This window comes from Carcharhinus amblyrhynchos, chromosome 10 (genome assembly GCF_965287045.1).
Source record: "Carcharhinus amblyrhynchos chromosome 10, sCarAmb.v2.hapA, whole genome shotgun sequence".
In the NCBI taxonomy this organism is placed as follows: domain Eukaryota; kingdom Metazoa; phylum Chordata; class Chondrichthyes; order Carcharhiniformes; family Carcharhinidae; genus Carcharhinus; species Carcharhinus amblyrhynchos.
In genome coordinates, this window is record NC_137333.1 from 64,946,512 (window position 1) to 64,968,091 (window position 21,580).

A 21,580-nucleotide genomic window follows, 5' to 3' on the forward strand; every position below is an offset into this window, starting at 1 on the left:
CAAATTCAGAGCTTGTCAATCTTTTCCCAATTTTTATGTTTGTCTTTTTTAAAATCTTTCTCTTCATTGACTTGGTCCACTGATTATAATGCTTCAGTGCTTAGCATAATGGCTGTGCACATGCAGAGTCCATTATTCAGTGTGTACTTGCCCTCCAATATGAGACACCAAATTCTCATTTAGTTAACCATGCCATCTGATCTATGCTGCTTCCTGCTCCCCGCTCCCCCCCCGCCCATTTCCAATGCTGGTTACGTTTTCTATTTTGCTGTTTTTGTTGTTTTTAATTTCTGATGATTTCTTTGCTGTGCTCCTAACTTCACCAGGAGCTGTGATGAAATTTTTTTTTTACAGGTATCCTTGCTGCTGTTTCAAATGTGAAGTAAATTATATAAACACAGCTTACTTTTGTACCTCAGTGCCTGGAGCAAAAATGGTTTTTAACATTGCAAGTTTGAGGCTTGTTCAGTCTAAAATTTTAATTACAGTAATTATTTGCAAGTTACTTACATAATAATATATTCCCTGTATATTGTAGTGCTCTGATTATTATAAAGCATCATATTCTCTGACAAAGCTAGCATAATTCACTGGGGGTTGCATTAGGCTAGAACATATGTCATCTTTATCCTTGTCTTTTGATTAATTGTTTTAATTAAGACGTCAGTTCTACAAATAGAATGCCAATGAGTTGTTTGTCAATTATTAGCAAAATTTATATTTTAGGAGTCTGTGTCAGTACTTTGAACTGTACAGAATTTGGTTAGGTTTTTTTATGATTATTCTAAATTAGCGATATTTAATGTGGATTTTCTTTATTCACCTCTTCAGTTTCTAAATAGTGTGCAATATTCTCAACATTGACTTCAAAGTAAACACCAGTGGTGTTTATTTGTTTAAATTATTTTAAAACGTTTTATAATGCTATGATTGAACATGACATCTTATTGCAAGGTTTTTTTTGTGAAATGACGTGTAATTGATTGTAGTTTGAACTAATTGATTGGTTGTGTTTGTTTCCTTTCAGGAACTCAACAGTCGGGCACAAGGGGAAGTCTCCATTAGAGAAGCATTGCGGGAACTTGACATGTGGGGGGCTGCATCAGTCTTCATGATGACTGATTATCAGGATAGCCAGAAAATAACAATCAAGCTGATCAAAGATTGGAAAGACATTGTCAACCAGGTTGGAGATAACCAGTGCCTACTTCAGACCCTGAAGGACTCCCCCTATTATAAAGGCTTTGAAGACAAGGTGTCCATTTGGGAAACTAGATTGGCGGATCTTGATGAATATTTACACAATTTAAATCAAATCCAAAGGAAGTGGGTCTATCTGGAGCCAATATTTGGTCGTGGTGCCCTCCCTAAAGAACAGGGACGCTTTAAGAGAGTTGATGATGATTTCAGGTAAGTTTTATATCAAACTAAAAGAAAAATATTAGACTTTTAATGAATAAGTTTTGTCTTATTTATGTGGAATACTTGGGGATAAAGTTTCAGTTTTGGGTGCAGTCAGGGAGTTTTAAATAAAATTTGCTCAAAATTGCGCTGGTTAAGTTACAGCTCATGAATCAGCTAAATAATTTGTCACAAACATAACATCTTCCCTGAACCAGTGCAATTGGCCATGTATTAGAACATAATTATTCATATTTTTCTTTACAGTAAAATGTATTATTTAGTGTGTTTAGAAGTGATAATCTAGTCTACGTGGTTAAGCTAAACATGAAATTTATCTACACAACTGTATTGTGTACAGTTTTGGTCACCTAGATACAGGAAGGATGTAAATAAGGTTGAAAGAGTGCAAAGAAGGTTCACAAGAATGTTGCTGGGACTTGAGAAGCTGAGTTACAGAGAGAGATTGAATAGTTTAGGACTTTATTCCCTGGAGCGGAGAAGAATGAGGGGAGATTTGATAGAGGTGTATAAGATTTTGGTGGGTATAGATAGAGTAAATGCAAGCAGGCTTTTTTCACTGAGGCTAGGGGAGAAAAAAACCAGAGGGCATGGGTTAAGGGTGAAAGGAGAAAAGTTCAAAGGGAATATCAGGGGGGGCTTCTTCACACAGAGTGGTGGGAGTGTGGAATAAGCTGCTGGATTAAGTGGTAAATGCGGGGTGACTTTTAACATTTAAGAAAAACTTGGACAGGTACATGGATGAGAGGGGTATGGAGGGATATGGTCCAAGTGCAGGTCAGTGGGACTAGGCAAAAAATGGTTCGGCACAGACAAGAAGGGCCAAAAGGCCTGTTTCTGAGCTGTAAATTTTCTTTAGCTAGATGGTTTAAAAAAAAATTTCTAACAAGTGTTTCAGCCACCTTAGAGTAACCTGTTTAAAGTAATTGAAAAATATTGGAGGGGAGGCATTCTCCCATTCTGACCCGCTAATTTTTTGGGGATTGGACTGGGAGGTTCACATGTGCCGATTTGTGGGATCACACGTGCGCTCCTGACGCACACGCATCACCCAGCAATGGATATCTGGCACAATGGGGACCACACTGGAAACTGGCGGGAGTAGCAGGTAAGTAAGTTTAATCTATTTTTAATCCAATTTGAATGTGACTATTGGGCCCGGGACTGAATTCTCCAGGCCTGATAGCATCTCCCATTCCACCAGTCTGCCCCCCGTGAGGGGATTTACTGGGATGAGGGGATCATCACTGCTGGGGGAGAGGGGCTGGAGTTTGGGGCACTCGGGGCTGGCCCAGGAATGCTAGTGGGGGCTGTGATCAGGCCGTGGGTTGGGGGGGGGTGCTGGAGGGGAAGCACTGTGGGGGTCCTGGGCTGGCCAGCGATTTGAGCTGGTCAGCAAACTTCAGGGTGACAGATTGGGGCCACTGCGCATGTCAGACTCTGGCATGATAGGACTTCCCCTGAGCTTTTAATGATATTTATGATTTGCGACCTCTGCACTGCAAAGAGTGTGGGAGACTCAAGTCTGAACTTCCACTGAAAAAGACAATTGTGATTTTCCAAATTTTTCCTGTGAATTCAGCACTTTGAACTTTTTTGGGAGAATCGTCCTCAGTTTTCAAAGAAAGTACATTGAACCATTTAATACTTTCCATTGCTGTACACTGGTGGATTTCTTAGTAAAGTACGTATTTTTTCAGAGGAGCAGTTGTGCCTAATGATACCTGTGCTTGTAAGAAAGTTAACACAATTGGATCTCATTTAAGTTAAAAATCCCATGATCTTTTGTGCTGGGTTAACTAATTTTGCCTGTTCTAAGCTTATGTTACTAACATAATGAGTGGAAACTCTACCTTTAGTTAATTTTAATAGAAGAAAATTTAAAATTAACTAATTAGAATGCAATGAACAGATGTCATTATTGTCTTCATAATAGAAACCTACGTCCCTAATTTTAGTAAAAATAGTTAACTTGCTGTGAGGCAGTTTTCAACAAATTTCATCTATATGTTAATTCTATCAAAACGAAAATCTCTTGAGCAGGATTCTTTCAAAGTGCCAAAGCTTTGTTACGATTCCAAATTGACCGGAATTTATCTTTGACCTGTGTGTAACACTTAGATTAATTAAGGTTTGGTTATCATACCTCACTTCTGATTGCTATGCATACCAGGAAAACTACCTCTGCTTCCTTTGGCCCTTTACAACCTCCGACGCAGTAGTTTCACATCACTGAATCTTGTATTGGAGAAGAAATCTGTCTTGGATTTTTTTAAAATTACAAAATACATGGGCATTTTCTCTCAGAAATCTTTGCTGCCTTTAAGGGTACGGTCTGTAGGGCAAGATGTTGCAACAAGATAATAAATTTATGTACAAATTCTATAAAATCTATTGTTCAGTTAGCTGAAATACTACATTATTTAATGTGCTACCTGTTCTCAACAGTGTCAGGAAGGAAATTTCTCTTCAGTTAAGTGAGCAATTCCCCACTGAACTGGCTTCTCCACATGGTAAAATAAGCCTACAAACGGGACCTTATAAGAAGTAGTCATGTAGCTTCAATGTATTGCTTCTTTAAAAGTAGAAAAGTATTTCATTTTAGCATATAATTTGTGTTTTCTGTTTAAATGAGGGGAATAATTGAAAAGAAAAATAAAACAATTAAATTCCCATTTTAAAAAAAATCAAAGAGCACCAGCACAAGATAAAACTAATGTAAGCGTACTTAATGAATTAACAGTAGGAAGAGTGAATTGCAGATGTTTACAATTGCTGCTCATGCAGAAACTAGCAACAGAAGTCAGCAAAATATTATTCTTGAATTTGTAACAGTCAGTTTGACAGTGCAGATACATATCTAGTAACTTGTAATCAATAATGGATGATAGAAATATGGTCGGACAATTCAAAGCATGCCAGTAATGATTAGGGAGGCAGGCTATGTATAGCAAGCTTGGAATTGTCCTATTGTTGAAGGCAGTGTAGTAGGATAGAGCAGACTTACAGAAAGTATTTGATGAAGTCTTTAATGGGAAATGGAGGATCAAATTAAAAGCTTTTGAAATAAACAGTTGGATAATTAATTTCATTAAAAAAAATCATGATACTTGTTCTATTTGAGCAGTTGCAAGTGGTTGTAGCCAACAGTAGTGGATCATGTAAGCTTTTGCTGCTCTGACGTTGCTGATAGATCTATGGATTAAATTCTGTTTGTGGATGATTGCATAGTGTTCACATGGACAGAAACCAAAGAATTTAGTATAGGTGGATGTTGCTCAGATTGGGAAAGATTGGAGCTGATATACTTTGGGGTCAATATAGGATTCATTTTTGCTATTCGTTTGAATAAATATTTTGAACTTTGACATAATGAACACAATATTAGAAGTTGCTGATGAGGCAAAAGTGGGATTTGTCAAGTAGCGGAGAAGGATTATAAAAGACTAAAGGAAGGCATAGATAAGTTAGTGTAGTGGCTGAGGCAGACACTATTGAATCATTTAAGGGAAATATTGGTGACTGTATAAAACATAGTGCCATGATATTTGTGACAGTATAAAACATAGTGCCATGAATAAGGTACAGAACAGTAGAAAAGAATGAACGCAGTATTGTGTTTATTTTTCTAATTTTTGTATAATCTTGAAAATATGTTCCAATAGTGGCTTATGAACCAGAAGGTAATAAATATTTCATAGACTCCATCGAGTCCCTAAACTACAGAAGAAGGCCAATTGGCCCACCGTGTCTGCACAACTTTCTTGAAAGAACATCCCATCCAGGCCCATTCCCCACATGCTATCCCTGCAACCCCACCTTGGCTAATTCACTCAACCTACATCCAGCTTGTGGACATCAAGGGACAATTTGCCCATGGGCGAAATTGAACCTAGATCCCTGGTGCTTCGAGGTAGCAGTGCTGACCACTGTATTGCCCAAATTAATGTAGTAGTGTTTACCTTAGTTATGAATAGTTTTAATATAAGGTAAGGTTGGCTAAACATGCATGGTTAATACAATACTGGATCAATATATTTTACCTTCACCAGATCAATCATGGCAGATGTTCAAAGAGATAACAGAGTAACTTCACTCTGTATGCGAGCTGGCATCAGACATTCACTCATTACCATATTAGATCAGCTGCAAAGATGCCAGAAATCACTCAATGAATTTCTCGAGGTAAGTAATAACTTGATCAGCATGGATTAACATTGGGGAATAAAACAATGAGTTGAAATCTAATATTCCTAGATTTTTAAAACATTGGTTTTTAATTATTTGGGTGTTTGCCCTGCAGAAACCCAATATCATGTTTTAGAGTTACTAAAAGTTCTGCATCCATCTATATACCTCTGTTTGCCTAATATGTAGTACTTATTGACATCTCCATTGAAGTCATGACAGATGGATTGTCAATCTGATCTTATTAGTTATCTAATATTACTGTTAATGTTTGAGTTCTGACTTCCTCTCTCACTGCCCGTTGCGCTGGAGAATGAAATAGTATATGCCAACAATTATTAGCCATATGCGTCAAGAGCCTTTGTTAATAATTCTGTTAAAGGCAGCATTACAGAAAGAGTCTGTATATTTAAACATACTATTCCAGTGTTTTGGGAATTCTTATGAAGGCTGGGATGCATATAAATGATTTAACATATAGTTTGCTCAAATGTCACAAGATGAATTAATGTCTTAAAAGCAAACTGAATTCATCCATCTATTGTGGCTACAAGAACAGGTCAGAGGTTGGGAATTCTGTGAATACCCCTTGAATCCCCAAAACTTGTGCACTTTCTGCATGTCCCAAGTCAAGAGTGTGATTAAATACTAGACTTGCCTGATTAAGGCTAACAACCCCTGAGAAACTTGACAGTATCTAGGACAAAATTGCCTACTTGATCGCCACACCAGTCACCATCTCAATAACTTTGTCCACCACCCATGTTCAGTGGCACCAGTGTGCACCATCTACAAGATGCACTGCAGTAGCAGCTCAAGTGCCATTAACAACATCTTCCAAATCCATGACTCCTACCAGCTGGAAGGACAATGGCAGCAGGCACATGGGAACAACACTACCTGCAAGTTTTTCACCTTTCCACATTTCATTCTGACTTAGAACTATATCTCCACTTCTTCATTATTATTGGGTTGAAATGCTGGAACTCCCTTCCTACCTCATGAATTGTAGCAGATCAAGAAGGTGGTTCACCATCACCTTCCTGAGGGAATGTGTGATAAATGCTGACATTGCCTGTGATGCTCAAATCCAGTGATTTAAGATGCACATTGTAAGATTTGGTCTGGCAACCTCTGATTACCCAAAAAGCTGGGTGGGGGGGTCGGGGGGGCGAGTCATAGGTAACTTTAATGCACGTTTATTAAGTAGCAGCAGTTTAATTATGATATGTAAGCAGAATAGCAAAGAAGCCATATGACTGTGACAGGTGAGAATGGCTTACCAGTCCGGGAGGTGACACAGAACAAATGTTGATTTACATATCTGGTGGTGGCACTCCCTTCTGAGTCTCATCTTCTTTGGTTGATCAAAGTGTTATGCAGCCCTCCTCTGGTCTCCTTCAATCCAGGGAAGAGTGAAAAATTTCCCTCTTGAGCACTTGTTTATATCCCTTCTTTCTAGAGGCAAATGAGTATTCCATGTCAATCACTTGTTCAATTCCATTTATCTAGTCACCGAGGGACGGGTACTCAAATTAAATTCCTGCTCTGCCCAATGTTTTCCTAACTCCTGTTAGGACCACTTGTTAAATCTTTACTCAGATAGTTGGTTTAAATAATGGTCATGGAATCCAACTTTATCATGTTTAGGAATGTCTTGTTTCAGAGTGATTGAGTCATGTCCTTTTCTGAGATAACAAACCTATGCTGTCTTCTGTTTGTAAGCTTCTTCTATATCTTCCATAAGACTTTCCTTAAGAATAGAGAGAACTATTTCTGTAATATTCAATATTTTGTAAAAGTATTTTACAAGGTTGTTAGAAAGCCCTTCTTTACAACATATACTTAATTATATTATTTGTCACCTGACAGATATGCAAATTTGTATTCCTTTGTTGCAAATAGGATAATAGTTCCTTTGATGTAAATAGGATAATATGTTGCTTTTTTGGGAAGAAATTACTATACCATTCTTTGCCAGGTAGCTGGATTAATATCTTCAAAACTTATCTATTCAGGAAAAACGATCGGCATTTCCACGGTTTTATTTCATTGGTGATGATGATTTGCTGGAAATCCTGGGACAGTCCACCAATCCTTCTATCATTCAGACTCATCTACGAAAGCTTTTTGCTGGTATGGCTTCATATCTAATTATGTTGACTCCTGAAACCTAATCACGTTACCTGGACACAGCCTCTCTTACTGTTCGTTTGTTCCTTTGTGATCTTGTTTTGATCATCCTTTAACAGTGATTTGCAAATGTCTAATTTATGATGAATTTCTAGTTCATGTTAATATTTTACAGGTAATGTTTAACTCTGGGAAGATTAAAGTCTAGCCATAGAAAATGGGATAAATGCAACTGAAGCAGCTTGGAGTTTATTATGTTAAAGGTTGGGCCATGTTGCCTTAAGGGACCAATAGCTGGAAAGATAACAGCTGGAAAAATAACAGGTGGACTTAATTAATTGGAGAGTTGGAGATTTGGGCCAGGATTCTCCCAGCCCTCTGTGCTGCTCAAGATTAGCGAATGGGCCAGGAGACATCAGGTTTGCACCTGATTTCTTGCCTCTTGTTGGGACGTGATGTGATGGCCCTGCCAGGAGAACTGGACGACATTGAGGCCCCTCTGGGAGGTCAGGGCAAGGGGGGTGCCGCTTGGGCAATGCATGGCAGTGGTAGCCTGACATTGGCACTGTTCACTGGCATCCTGGTACTGCCCATCAGCCATTGGGCAGAGCTGAGGGGGTGGTGCCAGGTGAGGGGCAGGATCAGACCGGGACGGGCCAGTTAGTGTTGGGGGGACTGCTGTGCACTCTGCAGATCTGCGATCAGTGGGGGAGTGAGAAGGTGCCTACTGACACTCTGTAGATCTGTCATTGGTGAGAGGAGGGAAAGGGATAGCAGAGTCAATTGGTCTGGAGGTGCTATTCTCAGGGGTCAATTGGTCCAGGCGGGGAATAGTCCATAGAGGTTAATTTGTCTGGCTGGGGGATGGGGTCATGATAGGCTGAGGCCCATGCATTAGCTGGGGGGGACCTGCTTTAGGCCATGGAGACTGGCTGAGAACAGCAGGAGGTGAGTGACAGGTCACTTTGTTCTCACAGCAGAGAGACCTGTGCATATACAGTTGCTGCTCTCAGCCTGTATTTGGGTGATTTAAGTCTTTCCCCCTCTCCTACAGGCAATGTTTTTGCTGGCTTTTCATGCGTTGAGGAGAGGTTGGAGAAACTTGGTTTGTTCTCACTGGAGAAACGGAGGGTGGGGGGAAACCTGATAGAAATGTACAAGATCATGAGAGGCATGGACAGAGTGGATAGTCAGAAGCTTTTCCCCAGGATGGAAGAGTCAATTACCAGGGGGCATAGGTTTAAGGTGTGAGGGGAAAGGTTTACAGGAGATGTACGAGGCAAATTTTTTACAGAGTATTGGGTGCCTGGAACTTGTTGCTAGAGGAGGTAGTGGAAGCGGATATAGTAGTGACTTTTAAGGGGTGTCCTGACAAGTACATGGATAGAATGGGAATAGAGAGATGTGGTCCCTGGAAGAGTAGGGGATTTTAGTTAAGTTGGGCAGCATGGTCTGTGCAGGCTTGGAGGGTCGAAGAACTTTATCCTTTGCTGTAATTTTCTTTGTTCTTGGTTCTTTGATTGCATAAGACTGCAGATTTGCACTCACCCAAAAAAAGGATCAGAAACTCTTCTGTTTTCACGCTCATCCTAGACTTAGAATATTTTTTATAAGATTGTGTTGTTTTTCTTCCAGTTTGTGTTGGGCATCATTGGATTATTGCTGCAGGCCTGGGATGGACATGTGGGCATGGGATTAAGGTGCTGAATTGAAAAGGCAGGCAATTGGACGGTTGGGGTGATGCTTGCAGACGGAGCAAAGGTGTTCCACAAAATGGTCACCCAGCCTGCGTTCAGTTACCCTGATGCAGAGGAGACCACGGTAGACTAAGGTGAAAGGTTCAGGTGAAATGCCTCTTCATCTGGATCCTTTGACAGTGAGGAGGGAGAAGGGAAAGGGGCAGGTGTTGCACCTTCTGCGAATGCAGAGGAACATGTTGTGGGATGGGGATGAGGATCTGGGGCAATGGAGGAGTGAACCAGGGTTGAATGGCGGAATTGATGCGTACGGAATTTTGATAGGAGGGTGATTGGAAGATGTGTTTAATGGTGGTATCATGCTAGAATTGGCAGAGAAGGCGGACAGTGATCCTTTGAATATGGAGGCTGGAAAAGTGAGGATTAGAAGCTCCCTGTCTTGTTTCTGGAAGGGAGGGAAATGGGTAAGGGCAGTGGCATGGGAGATGGGTTGGACATGATTGAGTGCCCCGTCAACTACAGTGGGGGGGAGAATCCTCAGTTGAGGAAAAAGGCAAACATGTCAGAAGTGCTATGGAAGGGAAATGTCAAAGATAGACCATGTTAAGATGAGAGAGGGGTGGAAATTGGAAACAATATTGATAAATTTTTCTACGTCCAGATGGGGTTATGAATTGGTACCAGTCATTGATTTAATGAATGAAGAGTTTTGTGGATGAGCCTGATTAAGATTGGAACAAGGAATGTTCTGCATACCCCACCAAATGGCAGGCATAACTGGGGCCCCGGTATCTATAGACATTGAGAGTGTTGGGTTTTAGTGCAAGTTTAAAAAAATAGTTAATTGAAGATCTCAGTAACATAGGCAGGCTTTATCATAATTACTATACATAAAAAGTATTGTGTGGGCAACAATTGAGAGAACTTGTATTTCCCAACACTTGTTTACTGCAATATACCTGTGACCACAATTTCTTCAAATGTGCAGAAAATATTGCCAATTTTGTTTTGCAAATTAACATTTCCTTCATTCCAAAATTAACATTCCAAAATTAATTTTGAAAAATTACTGTATTGATTTATGGTTTTTCCAGGGATTAACAGTGTGGACTTTGATGAAAATTTCCAACACATCATTGCAATGAAGTCTCTGGATGGTGAAGTTGTGCCTTTGAAAAGCAAGATTTGTGTCACAGATGATGTTGAGGTGATAACATTTTACTATATGAAGAATAATGTAAAATGTAATCAAGCATTATGTTTGTGAATTCAGCAGTATTCTGTTGTGTTGACCAGGTTTGGCTGAATAATTTGGCTGAAGTAATGAAAGAAACTCTGAAACATTTGTTGGTTGAATGCATTGCGGCTTGGAAACAATCACAAGGTGCCATTGATCCGTTACGTTTTCCATCACAGGTACTCCATGTGTTTATTTATTAATGTCCTGGTCTGCCTGTATCTTGAAATCTTTCCACAGTCAGAAAAGAATCATAAATTGATAACAAAAATAAAAAATGATGTTTCAACAATTTCAGAAAAAAATACTATTTTGCAATCTTATTATAAAACTTGTTGTATTGAAAATTTGTGATGTATGTTGAATGTAGTTTTGTCTATACTCTAGCAGATAATTTCTCAATAAATAAAATATCCATTATCAGTCACTTAATAGCAACATCTGTATACATAAATGACACTAAGCTTAACATCAGTTGGCTTCAGCACTGCCAATTGCTGTTAGCACAGTAAACAAATCTAAAACTGATTTTGGGACGCAACATCATTTATAAAAATGAGAATTTTGTTGTCATGATCTGATACAGTCCAAGCATATTGATTAGATTCCAACTTCATAATTTTCCTCTCGATATGATTTGGGCTTTTACCCAAAAATTTTAACACATGATAATTGTTTCCAGAAATGGAGTGAGTCAATTATTCATTATTTTACAACTGAATGACCAGAAATTACATGATGGGGCAATTCTCTGACTTTGCCACACTTGGCTCGGATTGCGCTGATTGTGGAGGATAGCATGTGGGCCTAAAAATTAGTTTTGCGCCCGATGTCAAACTGCTTGTGATCCTCATGGCCCCTTTCTAATGGCGCAAACTGTTTTATGCCCAGAAAGGCGTAATGCTGATTAGCATTTAAAGTAGCATTCACTATGCATAACCCATTTGACTCCCAGTGCACGGGATTCTCTGGCCTGCAGGCGTAGCATGAGAATATCGAGAATCACCTCTGATCTGCACCGGCGGAGACCTGGTGCATTGATCATACGGGGCAGTGTTGGAGGCCATTAAAGGTGGTCAGGGACATGGCTGGGCAGTGCGCAACTGATTAGGAACTATGACGGGGGAGGTTGGGGGAGAGCTATGCAGGAGGAGCTCATGCAGCGTTGGATCCTGTTTGAGTTCATGATGGGGAGTATGTCAGGGGTCATGATGGGGTGGACCCATCAGGAGGGCCCTAATGCATTGATGCCAGTGATCTGTTTTGAGAAGGAGGTGAGGGAACATGATGCCAATGAGGGGGTGGGTCCCAGTGTCTGTGGGTGGAGGGAGGTGTCTACCAGTACACTGTGAATTCAACGCCCTTATGGAACATTGCCCAACAACTCTAAAGCCGGGCTCACTGGCATGTTTAGGCCCATCCTCCCATTACCAGCATGATTGTAACAGGAATGAATCTTTTCCTACAGCTAATGTGCTTACCAGTGACAATGGCATTAAAATGACCTTCCTGGGGTCCAGTGGCATATTTCATGTTGCTCTGCTGGTGAGCGGACAGGCAGATCGGAACTTGGAAACACGCCAGCGTGAATTGCACTTTCCAAGTCTCTCTGGATTTTGAGTGCACACTCTGCCATTCACATAGACAGAGAGTGCAGGCTTAAAATCATTCCCCAGATATCACACACAAGTCACCTACAAGATTTTTAAGGGAAAAGCAAAATTTCAGTCCAGCTAATGTACTGTCTGCATATGGGTGAGATGATTATTCCTGTCTATCACTTTTAAATGTCTATTTAGACTCTGTGGGGGCCGCACTGATGATATTGAATATTACTGCAAAAAATCTGTTTAATATAACAATATATATGACTCCAAAGATCTCTAAATAAAGAGATGTTGGTTGGCTAAATTTCAAGGATACAAAATTGGATCCTATGCATTGAGTCACAGGTATTGATTTACATTTCATGGAGGCCTTGTATGTATTAATGCTTTTGCCAAAAAGAACTACATAAGCACCAAAGTGAAGCTTTTGCTTCCTGGCTGACCAACAGTTGGGTGGCATAATGGCACAGTGGTTAACGTTGCTGCCTCACAGTGCCAGGGTCCTGGGTTTGACTCGTGGCTTGGGTCACTGTCTGTGTGGAGTTCGCACATTCTCCTTGTGTATATGTGGGTTTCCTATGGGAGCTCTTGTTTCCTCCCACGTCCAGGTTAGGTGAATTGGCCATGCTAAATTCTCCCTCAGTGTACTCGAATAGGCGCTGGAGTGTGGCGACCAGGGGATTTTTACAGTAACTTCATTGCAGTATAAATGTAAGACTATTTGTGACTAATAAATAAACATTATTTTAACTTTAGATTCAAGAACCTAACTTTGTTCTTGCTAAGAGTTGTGTTTTAAATTTCATCTTGTAGTTTTGTAAGGAAAGATTGCTTCCATCAACTCAAATTGGTTTTAAAACAGTTTTAATTGGTATATTTAAATTAATGCCTTTTAGAAGGAAAAAAATCAATTCTTGCTGAAGTAACACTCTTCTTTTATCACATATATATATTTGAAGCTTATATATATAGTGTATATGTATATGTAATACATGTATATATATTTGAAGTTTAAATGTGAGTAATTTTACTTTCAAATTATAAGCCTAATTATATTTTCTGGTTAGGAATGTATCAATTCTGGATGTTTTGTTTAGGTTCCTTATTTTTCTAACTTTTTGCACTTACAAATGTTGAATTATTTCTCTGTTCTCAGATCCTTTGTTTAGCTGAACAGATTCAGTTTACTCAAGAAGTTGAAAATGCCATAAGAAAACACAGTTTGCAACAGCTAGATGTAGAACTGATGGCAAAATTGGAAAACTACACAAGTATAGACTCTTATATGGAGGAAACAGGAAATGCTGGTAAGAAGCTACTGAGTGCTTGGACATAAGTCGCACCTACAGTTAGTCACCATTTTTCTTTACAACTGCAAATATAACAACTTATTCAGGTTTTTGACCATTACTTTATCATTGTCAGTAATTCTAATTTAATGTAAAACCTATTGCAGTTCACATTCTGTTTTATGTCACAAAAATTTATGCTTACTTGTTAGTAATTCATTCCTCATTTGCAAGCAGTAAAGGCCCTTGGGGAAGGCGGGGGGGGGGTGGGGGCTGGTGTTGGTGGGGGTTGGAGCTCTGGTCATCACGCCTCCCAGTAGAATCTTGCTGTGTTGAGGGCCTTGCTCACCGTCCTGCCCTTTCGGATCCTTGCCGCTGTCTGTCCTCCATCCTCCAGTTCCTCCTCGGCATAGCCTTCCACTTTCTCGCAGTCTTTTCCTCTTTTCCAGGGGCACCTGCCTGGTTGCCTTTATCCTCCTCCAGTATGTCTCCTCACTGCTGTGTCAGGCTGTGGAGCGTACAGCAGACCACGATGATGCGGGAGACCTTCAGGACATTGTACTGCCAAATGCTGTCAGAGCAGTTCAGGCAGTGGAACTGCATCTTCAGCAGCCCGATACGCCGTTTGACGAAATAGCAGCGTGGGTTTCATCGTAGCAGGTCTCTGCCTCAGTCCCAGGTCTCCGCACTGATGCCATCAGCCATGACTGCAGCATGTCACTCATGAGCCATCCCTGCAGCCTAGAGTGTTCCTAAAGAGCCTAGGCATGTCTGCGTTGCGCAAGATGTAGGTGTTGTGCATGCACCCTGGGTGCCGTGCACACACCTGCATGATATTCAGCTGGTGGTCACAAACTATTTGCATGTTATGGGAGTGGAGCAGCTTCCTGATAATGAAGGGCACTCCTTGATTGTACGGGGTCCGCAGAGCAATGTGCGTGCCATCCATAGCCTCCTGCACATGGAGCATCCTGGTGGCAGCAAGGCGTGCAGCCCAGGCCTCCTGTTGTGCCTGGCCCATGTCAACGTGGATGTAGTTGTCTACCTGGGCTTACAGAGTACCTGTGACCTCATGGATGCACTTCGTGTAGAGGACTTTAAAATAGAATAATAGAATCATGAATCCCTACAGTGCAGAAGGAGGCCATTTGGCCCATCGAGTCAGCACTGACAGCAATCCCACCTACATCCTATCCCTGTAACCTCACAAATTTACCTCACTAATCCCTCCAACCTACGCATCCCAGGACACCAGGGGGTAATTTAGCATGGCCAGTGCACCTAATCTGCACATCTTTGGACTGTGGGAGGAATCCAGAATACTCGGAGGAAATCCACGCGTTAATGGGGAGAACATGCAAACTCCACACATACAGTGACTCAAGCTGGGAACTGAATCCAGGTCCTTGGAGCTGTGAGGCATCAGTGCTAACCACTGTGCCACTGTGCCAATCTATGCTGCAGAGATTTCCTCTTGAGGCCAGGCAGGACCCGGTGGCATTGAAATTGGGGACTACTGTGACCTTCATTGCCAAAGAGAGCGGGCGTCTTCCTGCGGTACCAGGTCCATGAGCACCTGGCACAGGTGCTGCACTGTCTCCTTGCTGAGATGCAATCTGCAGTGGCACATGGCATCTGGCAGTTCATCAAAGCATGTGTGGGTCTTATAAACCCTTGATCTTCATCTACAATGTCCTCTGGCCTCTTCCTTGGGCCAATGGGCAGCCAGGTACTGCTCAAGCATGACCTTCCCATTATTGCTTGGGTGGTCGAGGGCAGAGACAGAGACAGTCCATAAGGTTCTGAATCCTGGAACCTTCACTCCCTCCCAGCAACCCATGTCCCCGTGAGTCTGGACGCTGGCCATCCAACACCATCCCCAGTGCCATGCACCATCTCAATGGGCTGCCGATAAGGGTGGCTGTGAGGAGGACCCCATTGGGAACACTTGAAGCATGGACTTGAGTGCCCCTGCCTAGATGTCTGGTGCAGTGGCTTCCAGAAATGGGCTGCAGTTCACGCCAACCATGGTGAAGCATACTTATGACTTTCTCATGATAGTGGCCATTGTAGGCAGCACTGCAGAATCCATCCATCCATCAGACTAGCCAACAGATGGCAGGGTAACCAGACTGAATTTAGTGGGGTTGGGACCCGACTGCATATTGATCCCCTCTGGAGTTGTCCAACTGCTAGGGCGAATGCATGCAACACAAGCCCTAAGCCAGTGGTAACTGCTGACCTGAGGGCCCCAGACTGGCACTGGCATCATTCTCCCCCCTCCTTCCACTGCCAAATTCCTGTGCCCATGCAAGCAGCTGAGAACCCCTGTCCCCACACACGCCGGAGATTGGTGCACAGTAGTGCTTAGCTCCTCACTGTCCTTCGCTATTGCTGTGCCTGCACCACACTTTTATAGAGCAATAGTGATTTGCGCTGATGTGATGTTACCCCGAGAGGTGGATAGCATTTGGAAGTGGGGACGATTGCGTGCTGAACTTCCTGATGATAACGAAACCCAGTCAAATTCACACCAATAACAAGGAGCGAGGAAGATAGCAAACCATTTCGTGCTGGGTGCAAATTGGATTTTTAAATTGGATATTATTTTCCCAGTCGGCCGCACTGAATGCTGGGCTTGGTGGGGTGGTAAAACCCTGCCCATTAAGTTTATGGAAGTGGGAGAATGCAGTAGTCAAGTCTATCAATAAGAAATGCCTGGATTAGGCTTTCAACAGCAGATGAACTGAGGTGAGTTGAGGTGGGGCAGAGTTCGATGATAATATGGAGGTGGAAGTGGGCAATGAAGTGGAAATACGGTTAAACATTGAACTTCACCTGATGAAGGAGCATGCTGTGAAAGCTTGTGATTTTAAATAAATCTTTTGGGCTATAACATGGTGTCATGTGACCTCTCATCTCGTCCACTGCAATCCAACACTGGCATCTCCACATCATTAAATTTTAGAGTAACCGTAAATTAGGAGGGAGATATTGTGTGTGCAGTGGTTTAACCTAACGTACTCATCACAAATAGAATTCTGGAAGTTTACGAGGCAAAAAACTTTTTGGCTCATTGCTGCCATTTTATCTCTTTGCCTGGACACTTGAGAACAAATCCTGTGCTTGTTTGGTCAGATTTTTAAATTTTAATGCCAGGTGAATATTTTTATCTGAAACTTTTTTTTTGCATGTTTGTGTGTGTTTTCAGAAACGACTGTTCTGGAGTTGAAACTCAAAGCTCTAATTCTTGACATCATTCACAACATAGAAGTGGTTAAGCAATTGAACCAAGCGCAAATTAACAACACTTCAGACTGGGCTTGGAAGAAACAACTTCGGTTCTACATGAAACCAGATAATAACTGTTACATTCAGATGGTGGATGCAGAGTTCCAGTATACATATGAATACCAGGTGCTGCCTTATCATGCTACAACTGACAATGTTCACAGTGGATCTATTCAAGTTACTCTCATTAGGACTTTTTTAAAATAGACATTTTATCTATAAGGAAAACATAAACAATACAGAATATATTTTGCAAACTTCCACACAAAAATAAGGTTATTGTATGCAGTTAGCACATATAAGATAGCCAGAGGCACACATACTATTTAAAATTTTCTGATATGCACTAAACACGTAAGAAGTTATTGAAGATGTGGCTGTCAGAAAATGTACTCTCGTGTGCCAAGGCTACTGGGGAGAACTTAGTTTTTTTTTGATGGTCAAGTCAGGTGGGGAAAGCAATGTGCAGCCCATAAGCTCAAAGTGGTTTTTCTCACCATATCTTTTGACACTTGGTCCAAAATAAATCCTGGATGTGGGTTCCACGATGCCGTGCTGGTGGAGTGGGTTCATCCTGCCATTTTGGCCTTTTAGAGATTAGGTGCCAATTTTAAAGGCCACCCTGGACTAAGCATAACAAAAATAAGGAAAAGATTGTTCCCTATGGACATAGGAATGTACCCCTATGCAAATGCCCCTGCCCCTTCCCCCTCCTGGAATCTTCCCCCATACCACGGACACAGGGAACCCCCACTACAATCCTGATGAACAAGGAGGAACCACACCCCATGCCCTTCACCTCCACGCATATGGGGGAAACTTCCCCCCACTCCCATGGATCTTCCCAATGGAATCCTACCCTGGCACTGCCCCAGATGCTAGGATATGGCTCAGGATTCCTCCTCAATTTTCCACCCCAGCCGCTATTCCCAGCTGCTGTAACGGGGTGGAAAATCCCAGCCACAATCTTGTTACCCTATAAAAAAACTAGGTTGTAATATGATTGCATGAGGAAAAAATGAAACTATGCCCCAACTGTGTTCAGACTGGAATTACGTAACCATCTCCGTAGTTCATTGCTGATGAGTCAGCAATCCATTATCTTCTTTGAAAGACAATCATCATTGGTTCTTGTAGTTAATAAATACATTCACTAAACCTCGTTAAGGTTACAAAGACCTCATTAAGACCTACCAGATGTATCTAACACCCTACAACAGATCCCTTCCCCCTTAAGCGTTTGAACCATTTGCCAAATCTATATTTACTCTTTTTGCCAGGAAATCTATCTGAGTCCGGGTGGAGGCCATCTCATTGGAGGAACACCTGTCCCAGAACTTGTGCCAGTATCCCATGAAAAGGAAACTTCCTGCTCATTCCAACACCAGCCCTTTAGCCACATGCTAATTATCCTAAACTGTCTGCTCCTATGCTAATTGGCATGTAGTTCAGGCAATAATCCTTAATAATAGTAATAGCAGAAAGGATTATCCTATAGTTAAAAGAAAGGAACCTGTTATGAATAAACTGTGATGATGAGAGTATTTGTAATATGTTTGCTAATAATATGGCTTTTTGAATTCCTATACTAGGGTAATGCTCCAAAATTGGTTCATACTCCTCTAACAGACAAGTGCTACCTGACTCTCACTCAAGCCATGAAAATGGGGCTTGGAGGAAACCCATACGGACCAGCTGGTACTGGCAAGACAGAGTCTGTGAAAGCACTGGGTGGCTTATTTGGTAGACAGGTCCTTGTTTTTAACTGCGATGAGGTAATTATTTAGAAGCTTTTTAAAATTTTGTTCCGTTTGTAAAATGCATTAGGTACAAGTATTGTAAAATGTTGATAGCAGGTATAATGCATTGCTGGTTTGAAGTTGACCATAGCAGCTTGTGTAATTAAATATTTTAACAAGAATGTGAAAATAATTTAAAATAAAGAACAGCATCATGCTACATGGGCTAGGATTTTTCCCAGCATAGTGTGTGACTTGGCATCAGGATAGCATGCAGGTTGCCAGGGAACTGTGACAGGAATTTTTCTTGCGATGGGCAGTTAATTGGCCGTCTGGATTCACTGTCCAATTAAGGATGGCCAGCTGGCACTCTATGTTGTCAGCTCAACCAGAGCAATTCTCCAGCCTCAGCAACGTCATTGAGTGAGGTGGATACTAGGAGATAAAAAACTGTTCTTGTGCCAGGGCCGGAAGGCTGGCTACAGCAGTTGGATGGGTAACCCCTCCCCATTGGCTGTGTCAGGATTGTGGGACAGCCTTTGCAACTAGGAGATCCCCCCATGGACATTGGGAGCTTCAGGTTGTGATGGTCACCCCCTGCTCTCCTGGGAAGCGGCTGGGAGACACCCCAAGTGGTCGGAAGCTTCATCACTGCCAGAAAAGTACCAGTGGCTTGGGAAGATAGCCTTCCATTCGGTCTATTAATTACTTTAATTGGTTTCCCCTCTTTGAACAGTAGGTGGTGCCAGCCACTGCCTTTCCAGCTGCTGGTAAAATGGCCTCATGGCAGAACTTCATCCAGGAACCATCCTAATGCGGCTCCCTAACATTTTACTGGCCTTCTGCATCCTAACCCATCAAAAATAGTAGGTGAAATCCTCCCATGATCTTTAATACTTGATCACTTTTTACATAAATAATTAATTCAAATGAATAAGAAAAGATTTGCCAAAAATAGGAAATGCATATTTCTGACTTCTAAAGAAATGTAATTAATATAGCAGTGCCTCAATGGGAAAACTCCAGTTAACTTTCATGTCCTCCATAATAAGCGAAAACATGAACCAAGGTCCATGCTTCTGGATTCTATTTGGAGACCTCTGGAGGAAAATTCACATGTGTTGATAGAGACAAGAAAAATATTATGTTTGAATGTAATACTGATACAGGTTTACTGGACTCACAACAATATGTACTTGGAACTGTAGCCATCTGTGGAACCATGCTTGCATGTGAGTTTAAACAATATTGATTGTGATGATGAATGTGGCCATATTGATATGGCTTGTCCTTCACGAGTTGTTTAATTGATACAATTTCCTCTGGGGGCTAAAAAGATGAGGAAGGTCCTTTCCGTTTTCAAGACTTTGATTAGATTTGGTGAGATTGTATGCCTGACCCAAGAAGAGGAGGATTAATGTAAACTCCAGTGCTCGTGAGGTAGCAGGAACGTAGATGGACATTTAGCATACGTTGTTTTAAAGATCACTATTCCCCCGCAACAGTTAGGTCAAACATACATATTTCTTGGACTCAAGCTGTATGTGAAAGATGCTTGGGTAATCTTTAAGATTTTTGTGGCTACCAATCATTACTAGTATCCTGGGAAAGAAGTCTGAAGGAATTGTTCATGCCTCAGTCTGTGTTTCCCCAGAGTATTTTATTTCAAAACATTCTTGATATCAGCAGTGGTATAAATGATTGGGAGGTTGATACAATAATGGCTATTTATTTGGATCGTATAGTAGTCAGGAGGATTTCCCGTAAGAGATCAACAGGGATCCTTGTAATAGGATCTTTGATTAAAGTTGAATGTAGCTTTACCCTTGTGCTCTTTGATGGCCAGGTTTCCATCAGAATGTCAAAAAGGCTATTGTGCTAAACTTGCAAAATTATACCTTGGTAGATGCTAGCATAAATCCAATCCCAAAAATGTGACATTTAGCAGTTTGGTATTAAGCCTTCTTTTACAAGTTTCCTATTATAACTGCTTTATAATTCAATTTAATTTGCTTTTTAATATCTGAAATTTCCAATGTTTCAAAATTGTGGCTAAAATGTTCTGTCATTTCTATTCTTAAAGGGCATAGACGTGAAGTCCATGGGCCGGATTTTCATTGGTTTGGTGAAATGTGGTGCGTGGGGCTGTTTTGATGAGTTTAATCGTTTAGAGGAAGCTGTACTATCTGCTGTTTCTATGCAAATTCAAGCTATCCAGGATGCTTTGAAAAATCACAGAAGATTTTGTGAACTGCTAGGAAAACAGGTATATTGTTTCTGTCATGTCAGTTTTTAAGTTCACACGTTAGAAAATGTAAAACAAAAACTAAGTTCGTTAACAACTGCCACACAGCAGAAGATAAATGCGTTCTTTTATTATATATAGCGAATACACAAGCAACTACTGTGAAATAGTCAGTAAGAAATATATGTTGCAAAGAAAATGTGCGTGTCAAATGTGAAACTCCAAATGGATCTTGCATGGAATAAATCCATATTTGCTCCTATTAACTTACTTTGGCATAGTTATTTTTGGAATATATATAGCTAGTGGAATGTGTTGAACCTTCGATTGACTTCTAAAATTTCAAATGTTGGTCGTCGGCCCTAAATATGAGGGATACCTTTCCCTTTATGACTATTGACTTCTGTCATCACTGCATGGAAGATTTTACTTCAGTATGTTCCAGTAGCTATATTTATAAGAACATAAGAACATAAGAAATAGGAGCAGGAGTAGGCCATCTAGCCCTTCGAGCCTGCCCCGCCATTCAATAAGATCATGGCTGATCTGTCGCTGCTCAGTTCCACTTTCCCGCTTTCTCCCCATAACCCTTAATCCCCTCTCTTATCAAAAACCCATCAACCCGCGTCTTAAAAATATTTAGCGAGGCAGCCTCCACCACTTCAACGGGCAGAGAATTCCAGAGATTCACCACCCTTTGAGTGAAGAAGTTCCTCCTCAACTCCGTTCTAA

At 41.2% G+C, this 21,580-nt stretch overlaps 1 protein-coding gene across 2 annotated transcripts in view; it reads left to right on the top strand.

Annotated features, from left to right (window-relative positions):
- dync2h1 (dynein cytoplasmic 2 heavy chain 1) overlaps nt 1-21,580 on the top strand; it is a 546,351-nt gene that overhangs the window by 96,426 nt on the left and 428,345 nt on the right. For both annotated transcript variants that reach the window (XM_080197215.1, XM_080197216.1), the window contains exons 27-35: nt 1,028-1,410; nt 5,475-5,607; nt 7,629-7,746; nt 10,535-10,647; nt 10,737-10,856; nt 13,441-13,591; nt 16,785-16,990; nt 18,457-18,639; nt 20,687-20,869. In XM_080197215.1, the coding sequence (XP_080053341.1) occupies nt 1,028-1,410; nt 5,475-5,607; nt 7,629-7,746; nt 10,535-10,647; nt 10,737-10,856; nt 13,441-13,591; nt 16,785-16,990; nt 18,457-18,639; nt 20,687-20,869 (1,590 nt within the window). The remainder of the gene's footprint in view (nt 1-1,027; nt 1,411-5,474; nt 5,608-7,628; nt 7,747-10,534; nt 10,648-10,736; nt 10,857-13,440; nt 13,592-16,784; nt 16,991-18,456; nt 18,640-20,686; nt 20,870-21,580) is intronic.